Source organism: Tachysurus fulvidraco, chromosome 1, assembly GCF_022655615.1.
Source record: "Tachysurus fulvidraco isolate hzauxx_2018 chromosome 1, HZAU_PFXX_2.0, whole genome shotgun sequence".
Classification (NCBI taxonomy): domain Eukaryota; kingdom Metazoa; phylum Chordata; class Actinopteri; order Siluriformes; family Bagridae; genus Tachysurus; species Tachysurus fulvidraco.
The window spans coordinates 1,718,447-1,737,218 of record NC_062518.1 but is presented as its reverse complement, the minus strand read 5'-3'; the positions used below and the strand labels follow the sequence as shown (position 1 = coordinate 1,737,218).

Here is an 18,772-nt window from a genome sequence, read left to right as displayed (position 1 = left end):
GACATGGCCAATTATATAGGGGCGTGATCATCCATATAGGGTGTGGCCAATTATATAGGGGCATGATCATCCATATAGGGAATGGCCAATTATATAGGGGCGTGATCATCCATATAGGACATGGCCAATTATATAGGGGCGTGATCATCCATATAGGGTGTGGCCAATTATATAGGGGCGTGATCATCCATATAGGACATGGCCAATTATATAGGGGCGTGATCATCCATATAGGGTGTGGCCAATTATATAGGGGCATGATCATCCATATAAGATTGTTATCTTGGTTGAAGGTTACAACAGTTTTTTTTTATATAGATTTTTCTATTCAAAGACCAGAACACTTCAGTGTGTACATCAGATGTGCATTTATTTTATTCCTAACACTGTAAAACACACACACACACACACACACACACACACACACACACACACACACACACACACACACACACACAAATTCAACACACTGCATTACTACATTCCAATTGAGCTTCAGGATGAGGAAAGGTCAGCTAAAGCAGTGAAATTCATTTTGATCATCATTGTAGAATAACCTTTTATATTTTACCGAGATTAAGTGCTGAACTTCAGACATCTCACCATTCACATTTGAAACACCATCATGCAACAAAAAAAAACACATGCAGACAGAAGTGAGACACACAGATCCTACATCGTGCAGAAACGTCCATCCGCTGAAAAGCAGAGATTTAGCTTTTCTTTCCTGCTCACAGTGTTTAGTTTGTTTTTTATCAGGGTGACATAACTGAGATCTAATTCTGCTGGACCGAACGAGGCAAAATTATACATCACCGTGCATGAATAATTGAATTGTAAGCAATGAAAAAAGTAAATCATTAAAGCAGACATTCAGCGCATTTTTTTTGCACATAGGGATATGCACTGCATCTAAAAGCCCTATGGAGGGCTTCACCTGTCATTCATTCTCACTGGGTGGGGTAAGTTCATTCTATCGGATTACGCGTCAATTATATTGGACTAATTGTTTTTAACCTATATTGGTAGCTTAACCACAAGGAGGCAATAAAACAGACAGTAATAAATACTAATCGTAAAAATTAATGTTTAATTTTGTCACATTTGGTTAAATGTGTATTAAAAAAAAAAGACCACAGCAAAATGAATACGGTAGATACGAGGAAGACGAGACGGGTCGATTATCCGGTGTGTAGAAATAAAACTATCGCTAATTACATTACCTGTCAGCTCCTGTTAGAATCCCAAAATAGTTCAGAGTTTGTCATTAAAACTGACATCATCTTTATTAAAGATTCTTGACATTGAGAAAACCTCTTGCTAAAACTAGTTCTCCAGCTACGGTCTAATTAAAAACCCTGTTTTAGTTTCTCTTAGCTGTCGTTTTAAATGTTCAGGATGAACGTACATATTCACACTGTACGGTGTCTGCACGTCGAGTGGGCGGAGCTTAGCAGTAATTATTTTACTGCCTCTAAAACTCATCACAGAGCGTACTGACAGGATTTTGCTTATAATAATAGCACTATATTGTATAACGGTGTGACGGTAAACCGGGTCATCACCAGCCAAATCGATAAACTAACGCACGATGTGGTTTAAACTAAAGAGAAAGAGAAAAGGAAAATGGTGTGGGATGAAACGGTCAGGAGGTGAAGCTGAACACTCGGGGGTTTCGTGTAACAGTGCAGTTTAAAAAAATGTACGATAGCAAGTGCAAAGGTTGAGTTGCTCTAGACGCTAAAAATAAACAAGGTAAAGAGGAAAGGACGGACGGAGAGAAGGAAGGAACACGGAGGAATAGAGAGTGAGAAGAAAAGGAAGGCGTGTTCAGCTGACGGAGCAGGGGTCGTCCTTGCAGGGCTTCACTTCCCCCTGCAACAGCTGGATGATCACTGCTTTAGTCAGGTAGCTGGAGGTTCCTCTCTTCCCCAGTGGAGGAGTGTTATAGAACACCTCCATATCCTTCTGGAACATCATCATCATTATTATTATTATTATTATTATTATTATTAATATTATTATTAATATTATTATTGTTATTATTAATAACATTGCCATGTGGTAAAAGTAAAACAGACAATTATTATAACACAAAAAAAAGGGATTGTGATGAAAATGATACATAAGCTGATAATGGGATAATAATAGTAGTGGTGATGGAACTAATGGTGGTGGTGGTAATGGTGGAGATGACAGTGGGGATGGTGGTCATATTCGAGATAATGATGAGGTATTGGGGTGGTGGTGATGGTGGAGATGAGGGTGTTAATGATGGTGGAGACGTGATGGTGGTGGTGGTGATGGTGGAGATGGGGGGTGTTAAAGATAGTGGAGACGTGATGGTGGTGATGTAAATGGGGTGGCGGTGATGGTGGAGATGAGGGTGTTAATGATGGTGGAGATGGGAGTGTTAATGATGGCAGAGACGTGATGGTGGTGGAGAAGGGGGTGTTAATGATGGTGGAGACATGATGGTGGTGATGTAAATGGGGTGGCGGTGATGGTGGAGATGAGGGTGTTAATGATGGTGGAGATGGGAGTGTTAATGATGGCAGAGACATGATGGTGGTGGAGAAGGGGGTGTTAATGATGGTGGAGACATGATGGTGGTGATGTAAATGGGGTGGCGGTGATGGTGGAGATGAGGGTGTTAATGATGGTGGAGACGTGATGGTGGTGATGTAAATGGGGTGGCGGTGATGGTGGAGATGAGGGTGTTAATGATGGTGGAGATGGGAGTGTTAATGATGGCAGAGACGTGATGGTGGTGGAGAAGGGGGTGTTAATGATGGTGGAGACATGATGGTGGTGATGTAAATGGGGTGGCGGTGATGGTGGAGATGAGGGTGTTAATGATGGTGGAGATGGGAGTGTTAATGATGGTGGAGACATGATGGTGGTGGTGGTGATGGTGGAGATGGGGGTGGTAAAGATGGTGGAGACGTGATGGTGGTGATGTAAATGGGGTGGCGGTGATGGTGGAGATGAGGGTGTTAATGATGGTGGAGATGGGAGTGTTAATGATGGCGGAGACGTGATGGTGGTGGAGAAGGGGGTGTTAATGATGGTGGAGACATGATGGTGGTGATGGTGGAGAAGGGGGTGTTAATGATGGTGGAGATATGATGGTGGTGATGATGGTGGAGAAGGGGGTGTTAATGATGGTGGAGATATGATGGTGGTGATGATTATGGTGGAGATGGGAGTGTTAATGATGGCGGAGATGTGATGGTGGTGGAGAAGGGGGTGTTAATGATGGTGGAGACATGATGGTGGTGATGGTGGAGAAGGGGGTGTTAATGATGGTGGAGATATGATGGTGGTGATGATGGTGGAGAAGGGGGTGTTAATGATGGTGGAGACATGATGGTGGTGATGATGATGGTGGAGATGGGGGTGTTAATGATGGTGGAGACAGGATGGTGATGGTGGTGATGGTGGAGATGGGGGTGTTAATGATGGTGGAGACAAGATGGTGGAGATGGGGGTGTTAATGATGGTGGAGACAGGATGGTGGTGATGATGATGGTGGAGATGGGGGTGTTAATGATGGTGGAGATGTGATGGTGGTGGTGAAGATGATGTTGGAGATGGGGGTGTTAATGATGGTGGAGACAGGATGGTGGTGATGGTGGAGATGGGGTCTTAATGATGGTGGAGACAGGATGGTGGTGGTGATGATGATGGTGGAGAAGGGGGGGTTAATGATGTTTGAGACAGGATAGTGGTTATAGTTTGGATGGGATGGTGGTGATAGAGGTGATGGTGTTAGTGGAAGATGGTGGTGGTGCTGATAGTGTAGATGGGATGGTGTTAATGGTGAAGGTCGTGGTGATCGTGGGGACGATGCAGCTCACTCACCTCACTTTGAGCCGTCTCAGCTTTTCCTCGATCCTTCTGGAAATCAATAAAGGCTTCTTTCACCAGTCTGTCCAAATCAACCTTCTCCTGAAACTCCAGCTCAGGGTTCCTCTCCAGCACAAGAGACACCACCATCAGGAGCTGGAGAAGAACCAGAGAAGAACCACATGATACACAACACATAACTTACTCTAATACACAAAGATGTGCAGAGCCTCACCTCCACAATGATCTGTCTGTATTCAGGCAGCACGATGTTCTTCAGCTTGTCCTCCACCAGCAGGGAGAAGTTCATCTCATACATGGTCATATCAGACAGAGTGGGTTGCTAGAGAGGGGAAACGTGGTGAAGATAAGTGGCACTAATCGGTCATGACATAACAATACGCAGCGGACATTATTAGCAGATAAGGAAGCTTCTGATGGAGGACGAGGACGAGGCAGGTTTGCTCCTGAAAACACGTGAAGCTTAGCGTCAAGAACAAAACGTCTATATTCACACAGAAGAGTGACGAACGTACCTGAGGCAGGTGAAGACCTCCAACCACGATGCCGTTACTCGTCCGCTCCAGAATCTGCCAGACGCGATCGTAAAAGCCGAGAGGAGTTCGGTTCAGAGAGCCGTCGACCTGACGCCGATTCAGCCACGACCTGGTGTTCAACACAGTCCTTTACTAACCTTCTAAAGACTCGACGAGTCCGAACCTAGCGAACGTGTTCTGACGTTTATACGGAGATTCACTCGGACTGATAGTAAAGGTTCAAAGTAAATCGACCGACTCGAACCACGTCGCTTTGGCGTCATGATGATGAGAAGCAGCAGGAAGTCGTGTAAAACGGTCAGATTTGTGTGTTTTACCTGCCCGTCTGTTGAGGTTGAAGAACGTCCAGTAGCAGCTGTTTGACATCACTAGGTGACATCTGGTAGATGTCCTGAGGTGGCATGTCTCCTGCGCGGATCTTCAGCTCGTGCTTCATGGCCTGGACGATCCACCTGTTCCAAAAAAAATCCTCCACTTTCATTCACACAGTGGTACGATCCATCGCTACAAGACGTCTTACTGAAACCTCTGCAATCAAACACTCTGTCTCACTCACTCACTCTCACTCACTCACTCACTCACTCAGTCTCACTCACTCCCTCTGTCTCACTCTGTCTCACTCACTCACTCGGTCTCACTCACTCCCTCACTCAGTCTCACTCACTCACTCACTCAGTCTCACTCACTCACTCACTCAGTCTCACTCAGTCTCACTCTGTCTCACTCACTCCCTCACTCAGTCTCACTCACTCACTCACTCAGTCTCACTCAGTCTCACTCTGTCTCACTCACTCCCTCACTCAGTCTCACTCACTCACTCACTCAGTCTCACTCAGTCTCACTCTGTCTCACTCACTCCCTCACTCAGTCTCACTCACTCACTCACTCAGTCTCACTCAGTCTCACTCTGTCTCACTCACTCCCTCACTCAGTCTCACTCACTCACTCACTCAGTCTCACTCTGTCTCACTCACTCCCTCACTCAGTCTCACTCACTCACTCACTCAGTCTCACTCACTCACTCTCACTCAGTCTCACTCTGTCTCACTCACTCCCTCACTCAGTCTCACTCACTCACTCACTCAGTCTCACTCACTCACTCACTCACTCACTCACTCTGTCTCACTCACTCTGTCTCACTCACTCTGTCTCACTCACTCACTCAGTCTCACTCACTCAGTCTCACTCACTCACTCAGTCTCACTCACTCACTCAGTCTCACTCACTCAGTCTCACTCACTCAGTCTCACTCACTCACTCTGTCTCACTCACTCACTCTGTCTCACTCACTCACTCTGTCTCACTCTGTCTCACTCTGTCTCACTCTGTCTCACTCACTCACTCAGTCTCACTCACTCACTCACTCAGTCTCACTCAGTCTCACTCACTCACTCACTCACTCAGTCTCACTCACTCTCACTCACTCACTCACTCAGTCTCACTCACTCTGTCTCACTCACTCTGTCTCACTCACTCACTCACTCACTCACTCTGTCTCACTCACTCACTCACTCTGTCTCACTCACTCACTCTGTCTCACTCACTCTGTCTCACTCACTCACTCGGACAGGGGGAGGAAACCGGAGTACCCGGAGGAAACCCCCGAGGCACGGGGAGAACATGCAAACTCCACACACACAAGACGGAGGCGGGAATCGAACCCTGACCCTGGAGGTGTGAGGCGAACGTGCTAAGCCACCGTGCCCCCATGACGAGATTAATTAATTAATTATTTTTAAGAACAAAATATTTTTTAATTGAGTTGGCGTTTAACAAGCAGGACTGTTGACCGCGTGGGTTCGTTACCCGATGCGGATCTTGAGCATGCCGCTGAACAGCTCGGGGTTGTTGGAGATGATCCAGCCGATGTGGATGACGAGCTCCTGCTGCAGCACGGCCTCTCGCTCGCCGTGAGGACTGCACTTCCTGTAAATGATGTCCTTAATGACGGCCGGAGACAGAGGGTTAGAGATCACTTCCTCCTCGTGTCCGAACAGACCCAGAGTCACCTGGTACGGCAACAAGAGAAGTCCACAACATCGTTAACCTGCAGACGCGAGTCATTACATCCATCTCTGACGTGTCCGAGTTCTCCAAATAACGATAAAACGGAAAAAAAAGTCAGATCTAAAATTTTTTCTCTTCGCGTTACAATGTATTCGTTATTCATTCGAATAAAATACGTCAGCACGTCATGTTTGTATTCCTACCCGAGTGCTTTTAAACTCGGCCCTGTGACCCTCGATTTGTCCGGAAACAGAAAGCAGGTAGATTTGTGGGTATAAAAACTCCCAGAAGGTCTTGAGCTCTTTTCAATTTTTGTAAGTCTTTATAAGTCTCTAAGGCTTTAATCACCGCGACCTACGTGGCTCAGACCTCTGCTGGTGATGTGGACTGACCCACTTTCAGAACAAATCCACGTTTCAGACTATTAAACTGAAGCCGCAATCTATATGCAGATTTCATTCTCCTGGAGATTCAGTCTAATAAATCAGTTCGGGGGGAAAAAAAAAACGAGGTTAATCTGACGCAATTAATCTGAGAAATAAAACACACAAAGCACTGAATAAATTTGGGATATATAGAGTACAGGACACATCAGAGGATGTTCAGTGTACACAAAATAATACGCATGAGATATACAGTGGTCACGGGGTGGGACGATATATCGCTATGGTGATGTACCGATGTTTCTGTTCTGTCCAGAGAACAAATCGTTATTCTGGCATCTGATGCGAAAACGGACTCGGCTTTAAAGAGATAAATGAAGCCTTCGGGACAGAAACAGGGCCTTTTTTTTCTTTTCCTTGCTTAGAATCTGTACAAAAACACATTACACTAAAAAGTTCTCATATTCAGCCTCATTTATCACACCACATACTTTTAGTAAGAAGTTTATGGTGCTGGAGTTCATGGTGCTGGAGTTCATGGTGCTGGAGTTCATGGTGCTGGAGTTCATGGTGCTGCCATAAATGTTCATCTGTAACATTTCCCCAAGTCTAAATATAGACGCAGGAATCTACCCATTCCATTAGGACAAAAGTAACAGTGTCCTAAACCAGGAGGAGGAGTGTGTGTGTGTGTGTGTGTGTGTGTGTGTGTGTGTGTGTGTGTGTGTGTGTGTAACCGACACACTGGGGTGGCTGAGCTACATCATTGGAAGGTGGAGCACACACCACACACACACCACACTCACACCACACTCACACTAATGTTCCTTCTCACACACGGAGGTCTCTAATTTTCAACCAGAGCTGCTGACTTTCTGTGACATGAATGACAGCGGGCCTCAGCAACTAGCAGTGGGCGTGTCCAGAGACGCGATAAAGTGGGCGTGTAAAGAGACTTGATGGAGTGGGCGTGTAAAGAGACGTGATAAAGTGGGCGTGTAAAGAGACTTGATGGAGTGGGCGGGTCCAGAGAAGTGATAGAGTGGGCGTGTAAAGAGACGTGATAGAGTGGGCGTGTAAAGAGACATAGTAGAGTGGGCGTGTAAAGAGACGTGATAGAGTGGGCGTGTAAAGAGACATAGTAGAGTGGGCGTGTAAAGAGACGTGATAGAGTGGGCGTGTAAAGAGACATAGTAGAGTGGGCGTGTAAAGAGACATAGTAGAGTGGGCATGTAAAGAGACATTGTAGTGTGGGCGTGTAAAGAGACGTGATAGAGTGGGCGTGTAAAGAGACATGGTAGAGTGGGCGTGTAAAGGGACATGGTAGAGTGGGCGTGTAAAGGGACATGGTAGAGTGGGCGTGTAAAGGGACATGGTAGAGTGGGCGTGTAAAGGGACATGGTAGAGTGGGTGTGTAAAGGGACATGGTAGAGTGGGCGTGTAAAGGGACATGGTAGAGTGGGTGTGTAAAGGGACATGGTAGAGTGGGCGTGTAAAGGGACATGGTAGAGTGGGCGTGTAAAGGGACATGGTAGAGTGGGCGTGTAAAGGGACATGGTAGAGTGGGCGTGTAAAGGGACATGGTAGAGTGGGCGTGTAAAGGGACATGGTAGAGTGGGCGTGTAAAGGGACATGGTAGAGTGGGCGTGTAAAGGGACATGGTAGAGTGGGCGTGTAAAGGGACATGGTAGAGTGGGCGTGTAAAGGGACATGGTAGAGTGGGCGTGTAAAGGGACATGGTAGTGTGGGCGTGTAAAGGGACATGGTAGAGTGGGCGTGTAAAGAGTTTATCCTTCAGCTTGTATATGATATGATGTAAAAACTGATGAATTTTATACACAAACACCAAAGTTCCTTCTACACAAACACCAAAGCTCCTTCACCAAAGTTCCTTCTACACAAACACCAAAGCTCCTTCTACACAAACACCAACTCTCCTTCTACACAAACACCAACTCTCCTTCTACACAAACACCAACTCTCCTTCTACACAAACACCAACTCTCCTTCACCAAAGCTCCTTCTACACAAACACCAAAGCTCCTTCTACACAAACACCAACTCTCCTTCTACACAAACACCAAAGCTCCTTCTACACAACCCCAAAGCTCCTTCTACACAAACACCAAAGCTCCTTCTACACAAACACCAAAGCTCCTTCACCAAAGCTCCTTCTACACAAACACCAAAGCTCCTTCTACACAAACACCAAAGCTCCTTCTACACAAACACCAAAGCTCCTTCTACACAAACACCAAAGCTCCTTCTACACAACCCCAAAGCTCCTTCTACACAAACACCAAAGCTCCTTCTACACAAACACCAACTCTCCTTCTACACAAACACCAAAGCTCCTTCTACACAAACACCAAAGCTCCTTCTACACAAACACCAAAGCTCCTTCTACACAAACACCAACTCTCCTTCTACACAAACACCAACTCTCCTTCTACACAAACACCAACTCTCCTTCTACACAAACACCAAAGCTCCTTCACCAAAGCTCCTTCTACACAAACACCAAAGCTCCTTCTACACAAACACCAACTCTCCTTCTACACAAACACCAACTCTCCTTCTACACAAACACCAACTCTCCTTCTACACAAACACCAAAGCTCCTTCTACACAAACACCAAAGCTCCTTCTACACAAACACCAACTCTCCTTCTACACAACCCCAAAGCTCCTTATACACAAACACCAAAGCTCCTTCTACACAAACACCAACTCTCCTTCTACACAAACACCAACTCTCCTTCTACACAAACACCAAAGTTCCTTCTACACAAACACCAACTCTCCTTCTACACAAACACCAAAGCTGCTTCTACACAAACACCAAAGCTCCTTCTACACAAACACCAACTCTCCTTCTACACAAACACCAACTCTCCTTCTACACAAACACCAACTCTCCTTCTACACAAACACCAAAGCTCCTTCACCAAAGCTCCTTCTACACAAACACCAAAGCTCCTTCTACACAAACACCAACTCTCCTTCTACACAAACACCAACTCTCCTTCTACACAAACACCAAAGCTCCTTCTACACAAACACCAAAGCTCCTTCTACACAAACACCAACTCTCCTTCTACACAAACACCAAAGCTCCTTCTACACAACCCCAAAGCTCCTTATACACAAACACCAAAGCTCCTTCTACACAAACACCAACTCTCCTTCTACACAAACACAAACTCTCCTTCTACACAAACACCAACTCTCCTTCTACACAAACACCAAAGTTCCTTCTACACAAACACCAACTCTCCTTCTACACAAACACCAAAGCTCCTTCTACACAAACACCAACTCTCCTTCTACACAAACACCAAAGCTCCTTCTACACAAACACCAACTCTCCTTCTACACAAACACCAACTCTCCTTCTACACAAACACCAACTCTCCTTCTACACAAACACCAACTCTCCTTCTACACAAACACCAACTCTCCTTCTACACAAACACCAAAGCTCCTTCTACACAAACACCAAAGCTCCTTCTACACAACCCCAAAGCTCCTTCTACACAAACACCAACTCTCTTTCTACACAAACACCAAAGCTCCTTCTACACAAACACCAAAGCTCCTTCTACACAACCCCAAAGCTCCTTCCAGAACGATTCATTTTAGCCGCAAGTAAACTGACTTGGAATGCGAGCTGCTCCACCCACTGATAAACCTTATCACTATGGCAACCAGTAGAAGGATAGGAACGCTTGGACGTGATGACTGAAGACTCGCAGCGACGAACTCACTGTGTGCTTTAGGAAGAAATTTCTCACTCTTTATTCACCATTTTGTCATTTTTTTTAGCTCTGAGCTTTGCCTTTTATGGATCTTTGTGGGTGTGGCTAAAGACTGTGATAAATGATAAATGATAAATGAGGCTCGATGCGGTTGCCGGGTAACGTCCCTCCGGCTAAATAAAACCGTTACTAAGGCACTTCCTCCATGAGCGTATCGTCTCACCCCGATAACAATAGAGCAGCGGTGGGATTAGCATGTGGTGCGCTACGTTAGCGGAGTAGAGAAGGTTAGGATGTGTAACGTATTGGACTTGTGATGAAACATGCAGTTGTGTAAAATTAGTGACTACACGAACAACACACAGATGATCAGTGAACATTAAAATATTTCTTTTTTTTTCTAAACACACATATAAACAAGTTAAAAAAAAAAAATCCTTCTAGCATTTCTACCACTATAAATGTTTAAATTTGGTTCTTTCTTTGACCTCCTGATCTTGTTCCCACTTACCTGTTTGCCATGCACTAAAACGCTAGTAATACTTGGAGCGAGGCTGTCCACTAGCTTAGTTAAGAGACTGGCAGCGAGACGTACAACGGACCTGGTGAACAGAAACACATCATCCCACACGGGTTAACAGTCAGCGCTCGGCTCGACAGGAACATCACAGGCCTTAACACAGCAGGTACACGTTACTTTGACATACTGGAGTGAACGATGTGTTGGCGTCAGGGCTACCGCTCGTCAGAGCTTTGTTTCCCGTCAGTACCGTGAGTAGAGACGGCAGCGATCCGATAGCTGGATCTGCGCCGGTACCCGATTACAATGGATCCGATATAAGGATTAAAAAAAAGGAATTTAACCGATTCTGTAACAAACTGAAGGAAAAGAGCAGAACGATATCAGATTTGTCAGATTTTTCTTTTATTAGGTCTAAAGTTATTAGGCAATTGTGTGTCTTTTTTAGGATCGAGGTTATTCTCTTTATACTTTATGAACAGAAGTGGAGGAGTTTGTGATCAGATTCGGATATCGATATCGGCTGATGCTTTAGATTTCGGTATCGATATCGGGATAGAAAATCGGTATCGTGCCGTCTCTAACTGTGAGTGAGCGGAATCAGAAAAATCGAACACGACTTCAGATTTAGAAATTGATACATAAACCTTTAACAGTGTTTTAACAAACTGCAACTGGTTGGTGAAGGATCAGATCCAGGAGCAGAAAACATTCCTGAAAGCTTTATTATGAGCTGTTATTAACCCCACTATCACAGGCTGCTCAGTCTCTCCCTCTGCCAGTCTCCCTCAGTCACCCTGTCTGCCAGTCACCCCATCTGCCATTCATCCCGTCTGCCAGTCTCCCTCAGTCACCCTGTCTGCCAGATACCCCTTCTGCCAGTCACCCCGTCTGCCAGTCACCCAGTCCCGCAGTCACACCGTCCCTCAGTCTCCCCATCTGCCAGTCTCCCCATCTGCCAGTCTCCCCATTCCTCAGTCTCCCCGTCTGCCAGTCTCCCTGCCCCTCAGTCTCCCGGTCCGCCAGTCTCCCGGTGCGCCAGGCTAACGGTCTGCCAGTCTCCCCGTTCCTCAGTCTCCCCGTTCCTCAGTCCACCAGTCTCCCCATCCCTAAGTCTCCCCTTCCCTCAGTCACCCCGTCTGCCAGTCACCCAGTCCCTCAGTCACCCCGTCTGCCAGTCACCCAGTCCCTCAGTCACACCGTCCCTCAGTCACACCATCTCCCCATCTGCCAGTCTTGCCATCCATCAGTCACCCTGGTCCTCAATCTCCCAGTCTGCCAGTCTCCCCGTTCCTCAGTCTCCCGTCTGCCAGTCTCCCTGCCCCTCAGTCTCCAGGTCCGCCAGTCTAACGGTATGCCAGTCTCCCTGTTCCTCATTCTCCCCATCTGCCAGTCTCCCCGTTACTCAGTCCACCAGTCTCCCCATCTGCCAGTCTCCCCATCCCTCAGTCTCTCCGTCCCTTAATCCCTAAGAGTTCCTTAATCTCTACACCCCACTGTCTGCCCCTCCATTTCAGTGTCTCTCTGTCCACTGGCCCGTCCTCCATGCGCACATTTCAGTAAATGAATGACGTTCCCTTCACAGCGTGATGACCTTTAAACCATCAGAATTCTCAGGTTTGTCCCTCAGGCAAGAAGCGTTGCCGAATGACAAACACGTAGTGGGAATTCAACTCCAATTCTTCCTGCTCTCAAATGAATAATTCTCAAATGAAACCTTTCCATCGTGTAATTGACTCCGGCACAGGGATTTTAATGTTCACTAATTTACGAGATGTGGAAGTTTGTGCTTTCTGTCGCAGACACAGACACACGGAGCTGGGCGATAAACTCACTTTACACAATGATGCTGTTTAAAAGATATCAGCGGATAATTTAACGGTAGATCGACCAATCAGAAAACAGGAGGCGTGGCTTTCCATACATTCGGATATATTGTCTATATCGCCCAGCTCGCTCTCAAATTAAATAAATAAGTAATAAGACGAGCAATGGGGATGTGGTGAGGGAGTGAAGCTCAGCATGACAATGAACACGCTTCACTAAGACAGTTCAATTAAAAGTTTAATTAAAAGTCATTTTCCTCCTCGTCTGTCTCCTTTAGCTGGTAACAATCCTTTAATCCTTCCATCAGTTTACTAAAACCCTTCAAACAGACACTTCCCTTCATTTTCTGTAGGTTTTTGTAATACACTGAATTATCATTATTATTATTATTATTATTATTATTATTATTATTATTATTATTAACAGAGCTGCCAAGAAAAAAAATCCCAATGGAAGAAATTACAGAGATGTCAGATTTAACGTCATGGAACGGGTGACGTGAGATGCCTGTAAAGGGGGCGGGGCTTCCTTCAGAGAGTTCGAACACCTACATGACTCCTTGCGGTCGTTCTTGACTCACAGCTGATTTGACTCGCGTGACGTTTCTATAGCGTTCAAACTTGTATCGACGTATCAGCGTACTCCACCTGAGCTCCTGCACGTGAAGCTTAAAAGGTTGGCAGGTCTGTTGTTATTATTAGCTTCCTGTCAGCTACTGAGCTAATATCGTACACAAGAACCCAATAATCTCAGGTGCAAATTACTTTCACATGCACTACCACCACCATCGTCATCATCATCATCATCATCATCGCGGCAGCTCGTCAGTGAAGCGTGCTCTCCTGTTAATGAAAAACCTGGTGATGTTTCACTCACAGTTTGGACAGATATATAAAGGGAAGCATGCAGAAGCAGTGAGACTCCCGCAGCCTTTACCTGTTTACCGTGCACCAACAGGGTCGTTATATGAGGCGCTATAGAACTGGCGAACTTCTGAGTAGCGGCTGCAGCGCAACGCACCGCCAACCTACGCCGGGTTTAAGGTTCGAAAATAAGTTCATTTTTACAGCAGAGATGGAGGTTTAAATAAAAAAGACAGAGAGAAGAAACAACAGATGAGTGTTGATGCACACGATCGCAGATCTCTTCTGGTGTTCAGAATTAAGTTCAGTTTTGTGAGCTGTCGCTTCGTCACATTTGATTTGGTTCATAAACGGTGAGATTAACTCAGGAATTTATTTAATAATTAATTAATCCTTTGTGTTTCGGTGTTGTGATGTAACAACAGCCAGGAATCTCCTGGACACGATTCAGAGCTAATGCTGTTATCTGTGTTCGTGTGAGCAAAAGTTTTCCGTATTTTCCTGCTTTTTATTTGATACTATTTTATTGTATTTCTATTTTATATAACTACTTTATTCTAGATGTTTACTCTTTTTCTCTTATTCTTTTTTTTTTTATTATTCTTTTTTATTTTTATTCTATTATTTAGATTCAAATTTTTATCACAAGTCAGTCGACAGTCGAAATCAGGGCTGGGCGATAAAACGATAACGATATGTATCGCGATAGACACGTGATCGATATCGATAAAAAATGTGTCCGATAAAACGTTCGATATATTTTATCCTTCGTCGGATGAAAACGGAGGTCGCGAAGCGAGTTTGGTTGCATTAACAAAGGCACTCGCTCTCTGGTAACCTAGCAACGTAGGGAGCGACACGCTAACAGCCGATCGTGTAACAGTATCGAGTTTGGTTGCGCCATATCGTCGTCTCGTGCCGGTCTGCTGGATTCCTCTTCGGTAACCGGCGACCGATGAGCAGAAAATGACCCGCGCGAGCGAGGGAATCGTAAATAAAAGCGGAAAAATCAGCGACTTTTTCATCTTTCTGCAGGTTTTATATTCCACACAACATTACTGTAGTGTCTCAGGTTTGTGTTTTATATTACAGACGTATCTCAGTCTACCTCAGGTTTGTGTTTTATATTACAGACGTATCTCAGTCTACCTCAGGTCTGTGTTTTATATTACAGACGTATCTCAGTCTACCTCAGGTCTGTGTTTTATATTACAGACGTATCTCAGTCTACCTCAGGTCTGTGTTTTATATTACAGACGTATCTCAGTCTACCTCAGGTCTGTGTTTTATATTACAGACGTATCTCAGTCTACCTCAGGTTTGTGTTTTATATTACAGACGTATCTCAGTCTACCTCAGGTCTGTGTTTTATATTACAGACGTATCTCAGTCTACCTCAGGTCTGTGTTTTATATTACAGACGTATCTCAGTCTACCTCAGGTCTGTGTTTTATATTACAGACGTATCTCAGTCTACCTCGGGTTTGTGTTTTATATTACAGACGTATCTCAGTCTACCTCAGGTCTGTGTTTTATATTACAGACGTATCTCAGTCTACCTCAGGTTTATTTCTCTTTACAAAACTCTGCACATATTTTACACACTTTATTCACCAGAAGGTGAACAGCTAGTGAACTTCCTCACACTAAACCTGCACTAAATTCTCAGCTTTCTCTGTTTATATTTAACCCTTTGCACTATTTTATTACACTTTATTAAACATTTCTTACATTTTCTTTCATGTTGCACCTTAAATGTTAAGAGATAATAGTTAAGTGTTCGTTGTGACTTTAGACTCATGTTTACATTATAATTATTGGAGGTTTCCTGGTCGGTGACGTTTCTGTCTTAATAACTGAGGGGATTCTGATCAGACGAAGGTTACGTTTAAAAAAATAAAAAAATTATATCTAATATATTTTTCTCTCCTGGTCCTTATTTTAAATGGGTCATAAAACCTATCGATAATTATCGATATCGACCGATATGAAGCACTGATATCGTGATACAGATGTCAGTCGTATCGCCCGGCCCTGACAGAACTGTATTTGGGTGTCGTAATGAGTGTGTGACGAATAAAAGATGTGAATGATGTATAATTTATTTATTTCTGTAAAGCTGCTTTCTGACAAATGTTAAAATCACCAAACAAAGAAAAAGTGAACTGATAGTAATAGTATAATGATGTTCTTATTCATGTTCATGATGTAGATAAACACCAGGTGATTAACTCCATACTGTATCTGGATTTCTAGAAAAGCTTCTTTGTCTTCATGTCTGATGTTAAAAGCTCTTTATAAACACGTGTGATTTGAACCGAAAGCGTAATAAATGTGCTGCGTTCAGGGTTCAGAGCTAAGACTAAAATAAAGACAGTAGGAGAATTTGACATGATGATGTGCACCATGACCGTCTCACCCATACTGTATGTGTCTCTTCTCCGAGCTGTTATAAAGTTTAAGTCCCACAGCTGTACTGAGCGTCTCTGTGTTCTGTAGTGTTACAGTTTCCCTTCAGTGGAACTACAAAACCCTGTTCCATCATGACAATGTCCCTGTACACAAAGCCCCTGAGCTCCATGAAGACATGGTGTGGAGGAGGTGAAGGTTGGAGTGAAGAACTCGAGTGTCCTGCACTGAGCCCTGACTCTGACTCAACACCACTCTACACCTTTGGGATGAACTGGAACTGGAGTCTCCTCAACATCCCAACATCAGAGTCTGATCTCACTGATGCTCTTGTAGCTGAATGAACACAAACCCACACAGACACAATCTAACATCTAGTGGAAAGCCTTCAGAGAAGAGAGCTGTGGAGCTCAATGTAACAGCATAGAGAGGGGAATAACATGGGTGTGATGGTCAGGGGTGCACAAACTTTTGTCTGTTAAGTGTAACTGTTTGTCGTGGTGTGTGAAGTGAAGAGGTGAAACCTGACCAGAGTTTCCTGCTGCCTGCTCTCCTGTAGACTCGCTCCAACTCGGCCTTCAGGTACTCTGGGGACACAAAATAATCAGATGATTCTTGCTCTATATCCTGCAGCACAGAAGTATTCTCTAATCTGATTGGTCAGGAGGTGTCCCCTTCTTTTTGTTTCTATGGTAACTGATGACAAGTATCCACATAATCGAATCGAATCAAGACGTTTAACAGATGAGGTGAAGCTTTTTAATGGAGATGTTTATATTAAGGAAGGAGTCTCCATTATCAGTGCGTTGTCATGGAAACGGCCACAGGAAGAAGGGGAACGTCATTCATTTAAAAACAGAATTAGAGTTAATCTATCTATCTATCTATCTGTCTGTCTGTCTGTCTATCTGTCTATCTATCTATCTATCTATCTATCTATGTAGATTTATGTAATTGTAAGGCATTTATTCATTAGCAAGGTGATGGTGATGGTACCGTCTTTGCTGAAGAAGTCTGGACCTTCTTTCTTCATGAGAACACTAGCGAGCTGTGCCTGGCTGGCGAGACAGACGCAGTCCTAAAGGGGAAAGACACACACACACACACACACACACACACACACACACGATGAAGCTACGTCACTGTAATCGGCTCGGCGAAACTCTTCACGTGACTCACGTTGAACTTCTGCAGGATCTCGTGTGTGGATTTGTTCCTCCACTCTTCGACGTCGATCTCAGGTTGCTGCTCGAGGTCCGAGGCGTTCGGCGTGCTCGTCTGACGCTTCACCTTCGAGTGTTTGGGCAGCTCCAGCTCCTCGAAGCTCTTAAACTCGGGAATCCTTCGAGGAGAGGAAACATGGATTTTACGAAGCTACAACCAGGAAATACTTCAGTAAAAAAAAATAAACACTAAACATGTTTCAGCTCCTTTTGTTTACAGTCAATCATTATTATTAAAATTAGTTTTTACTCTGCTTCGTTGACACGCAGAAAATCCAACTGCTCAACCACGGCTCCGGAGATCAGAGTCTACACACACACACACACACACACACACACACACACACACACACACACACACACACACACACACACACACATCAATACACTGTCCAGCGTACCAGTTACAAGTAAAAACAGATGAAAATTTCAAACAGCATCATAGATTTTATATCTATGCTTTTTAATCTTAATCATTCATTCATCCATTCATTCCCTACCGCTTATCCGAACTTCTCGGGTCACGGGGAGCCTGTGCCTATCTCAGGCGTCATCGGGCATCGAGGCAGGATACACCCTGGACGGAGTGCCAACCCATCACAGGGCACACACACACTCTCATTCACTCACACACACATACACTACGGACAATTTTCCAGAGATGCCAATCAACCTACCATGCATGTCTTTGGACCGGGGAGGAAACCAGAGTACCCGGAGGAAACCCCCGAGGCCCGGGGAGAACATGCAAACTCCACACACACAAGGCGGAGGTGGGAATCGAACCCCCGACCCTGGAGGTGTGAGGCGAACGTGCTAACCACTAAGCCATCGTGCCCCCCTCTAATCTTAATCAATTACTTTTAATTTATTTACATATTCATTCATTAATTTATTTGTTGTTGGCTTAATAAAACAGAATGAACAGCTCACGCTGTATGACTTACAGGGGTTAAAATTAAAACTGTATAAAAGAGGAATAGTTTTATTTAACCTTCTTAACATTTCTGTTCTTTCATTAAATCGTCTGAAATTAAACTGCAGTAAATATCCAGGTTCAGTTGGACACACCTGAAGCCTATCGACGTGAACTTTTACCCCTCCGATGTTCCCCTTCTTGAAGGAGGCCAGCATGTCGAGTACGGGGTTGAAGCGACTCCCCCTGCAGGACACGGTGAGGCGGTAAAGGGGGTGAGAATAAAACCGAAAGGTGACGTGTTTATTAGAGTGTTTGTTTATAAAGTGTTAAGTCGAACCTGATGTTATCCTCTCTGATGAGAACGAGGAACAGCGGGCAGCCCGACATCTTCCAGCACTGCTTAATAAACTGCAGGGCGTTCTGTTCACACACACACACACACACACACACACACACA

At 44.7% G+C, this 18,772-nt stretch overlaps 1 protein-coding gene across 1 annotated transcript in view; it reads right to left on the bottom strand.

The window, feature by feature from the left end:
* Positions 1 to 344: 344 nt before the first annotated feature.
* Positions 345 to 18,772, bottom strand: part of phkb (phosphorylase kinase, beta) — a 55,034-nt gene continuing 36,606 nt past the window's right edge. Inside the window, exons 13-25 of the mRNA XM_047819296.1 lie at positions 18,653 to 18,735; positions 18,468 to 18,558; positions 17,647 to 17,705; positions 17,353 to 17,515; positions 17,170 to 17,251; positions 16,703 to 16,760; positions 11,066 to 11,156; positions 6,213 to 6,415; positions 4,724 to 4,858; positions 4,386 to 4,515; positions 4,085 to 4,192; positions 3,865 to 4,005; positions 345 to 1,968 (exon numbers count right to left, since the gene is read on the bottom strand). Of these exons, the coding sequence (XP_047675252.1) occupies positions 1,831 to 1,968; positions 3,865 to 4,005; positions 4,085 to 4,192; positions 4,386 to 4,515; positions 4,724 to 4,858; positions 6,213 to 6,415; positions 11,066 to 11,156; positions 16,703 to 16,760; positions 17,170 to 17,251; positions 17,353 to 17,515; positions 17,647 to 17,705; positions 18,468 to 18,558; positions 18,653 to 18,735 (1,482 nt within the window). The 3' untranslated portion in view covers positions 345 to 1,830. The remainder of the gene's footprint in view (positions 1,969 to 3,864; positions 4,006 to 4,084; positions 4,193 to 4,385; positions 4,516 to 4,723; positions 4,859 to 6,212; positions 6,416 to 11,065; positions 11,157 to 16,702; positions 16,761 to 17,169; positions 17,252 to 17,352; positions 17,516 to 17,646; positions 17,706 to 18,467; positions 18,559 to 18,652; positions 18,736 to 18,772) is intronic.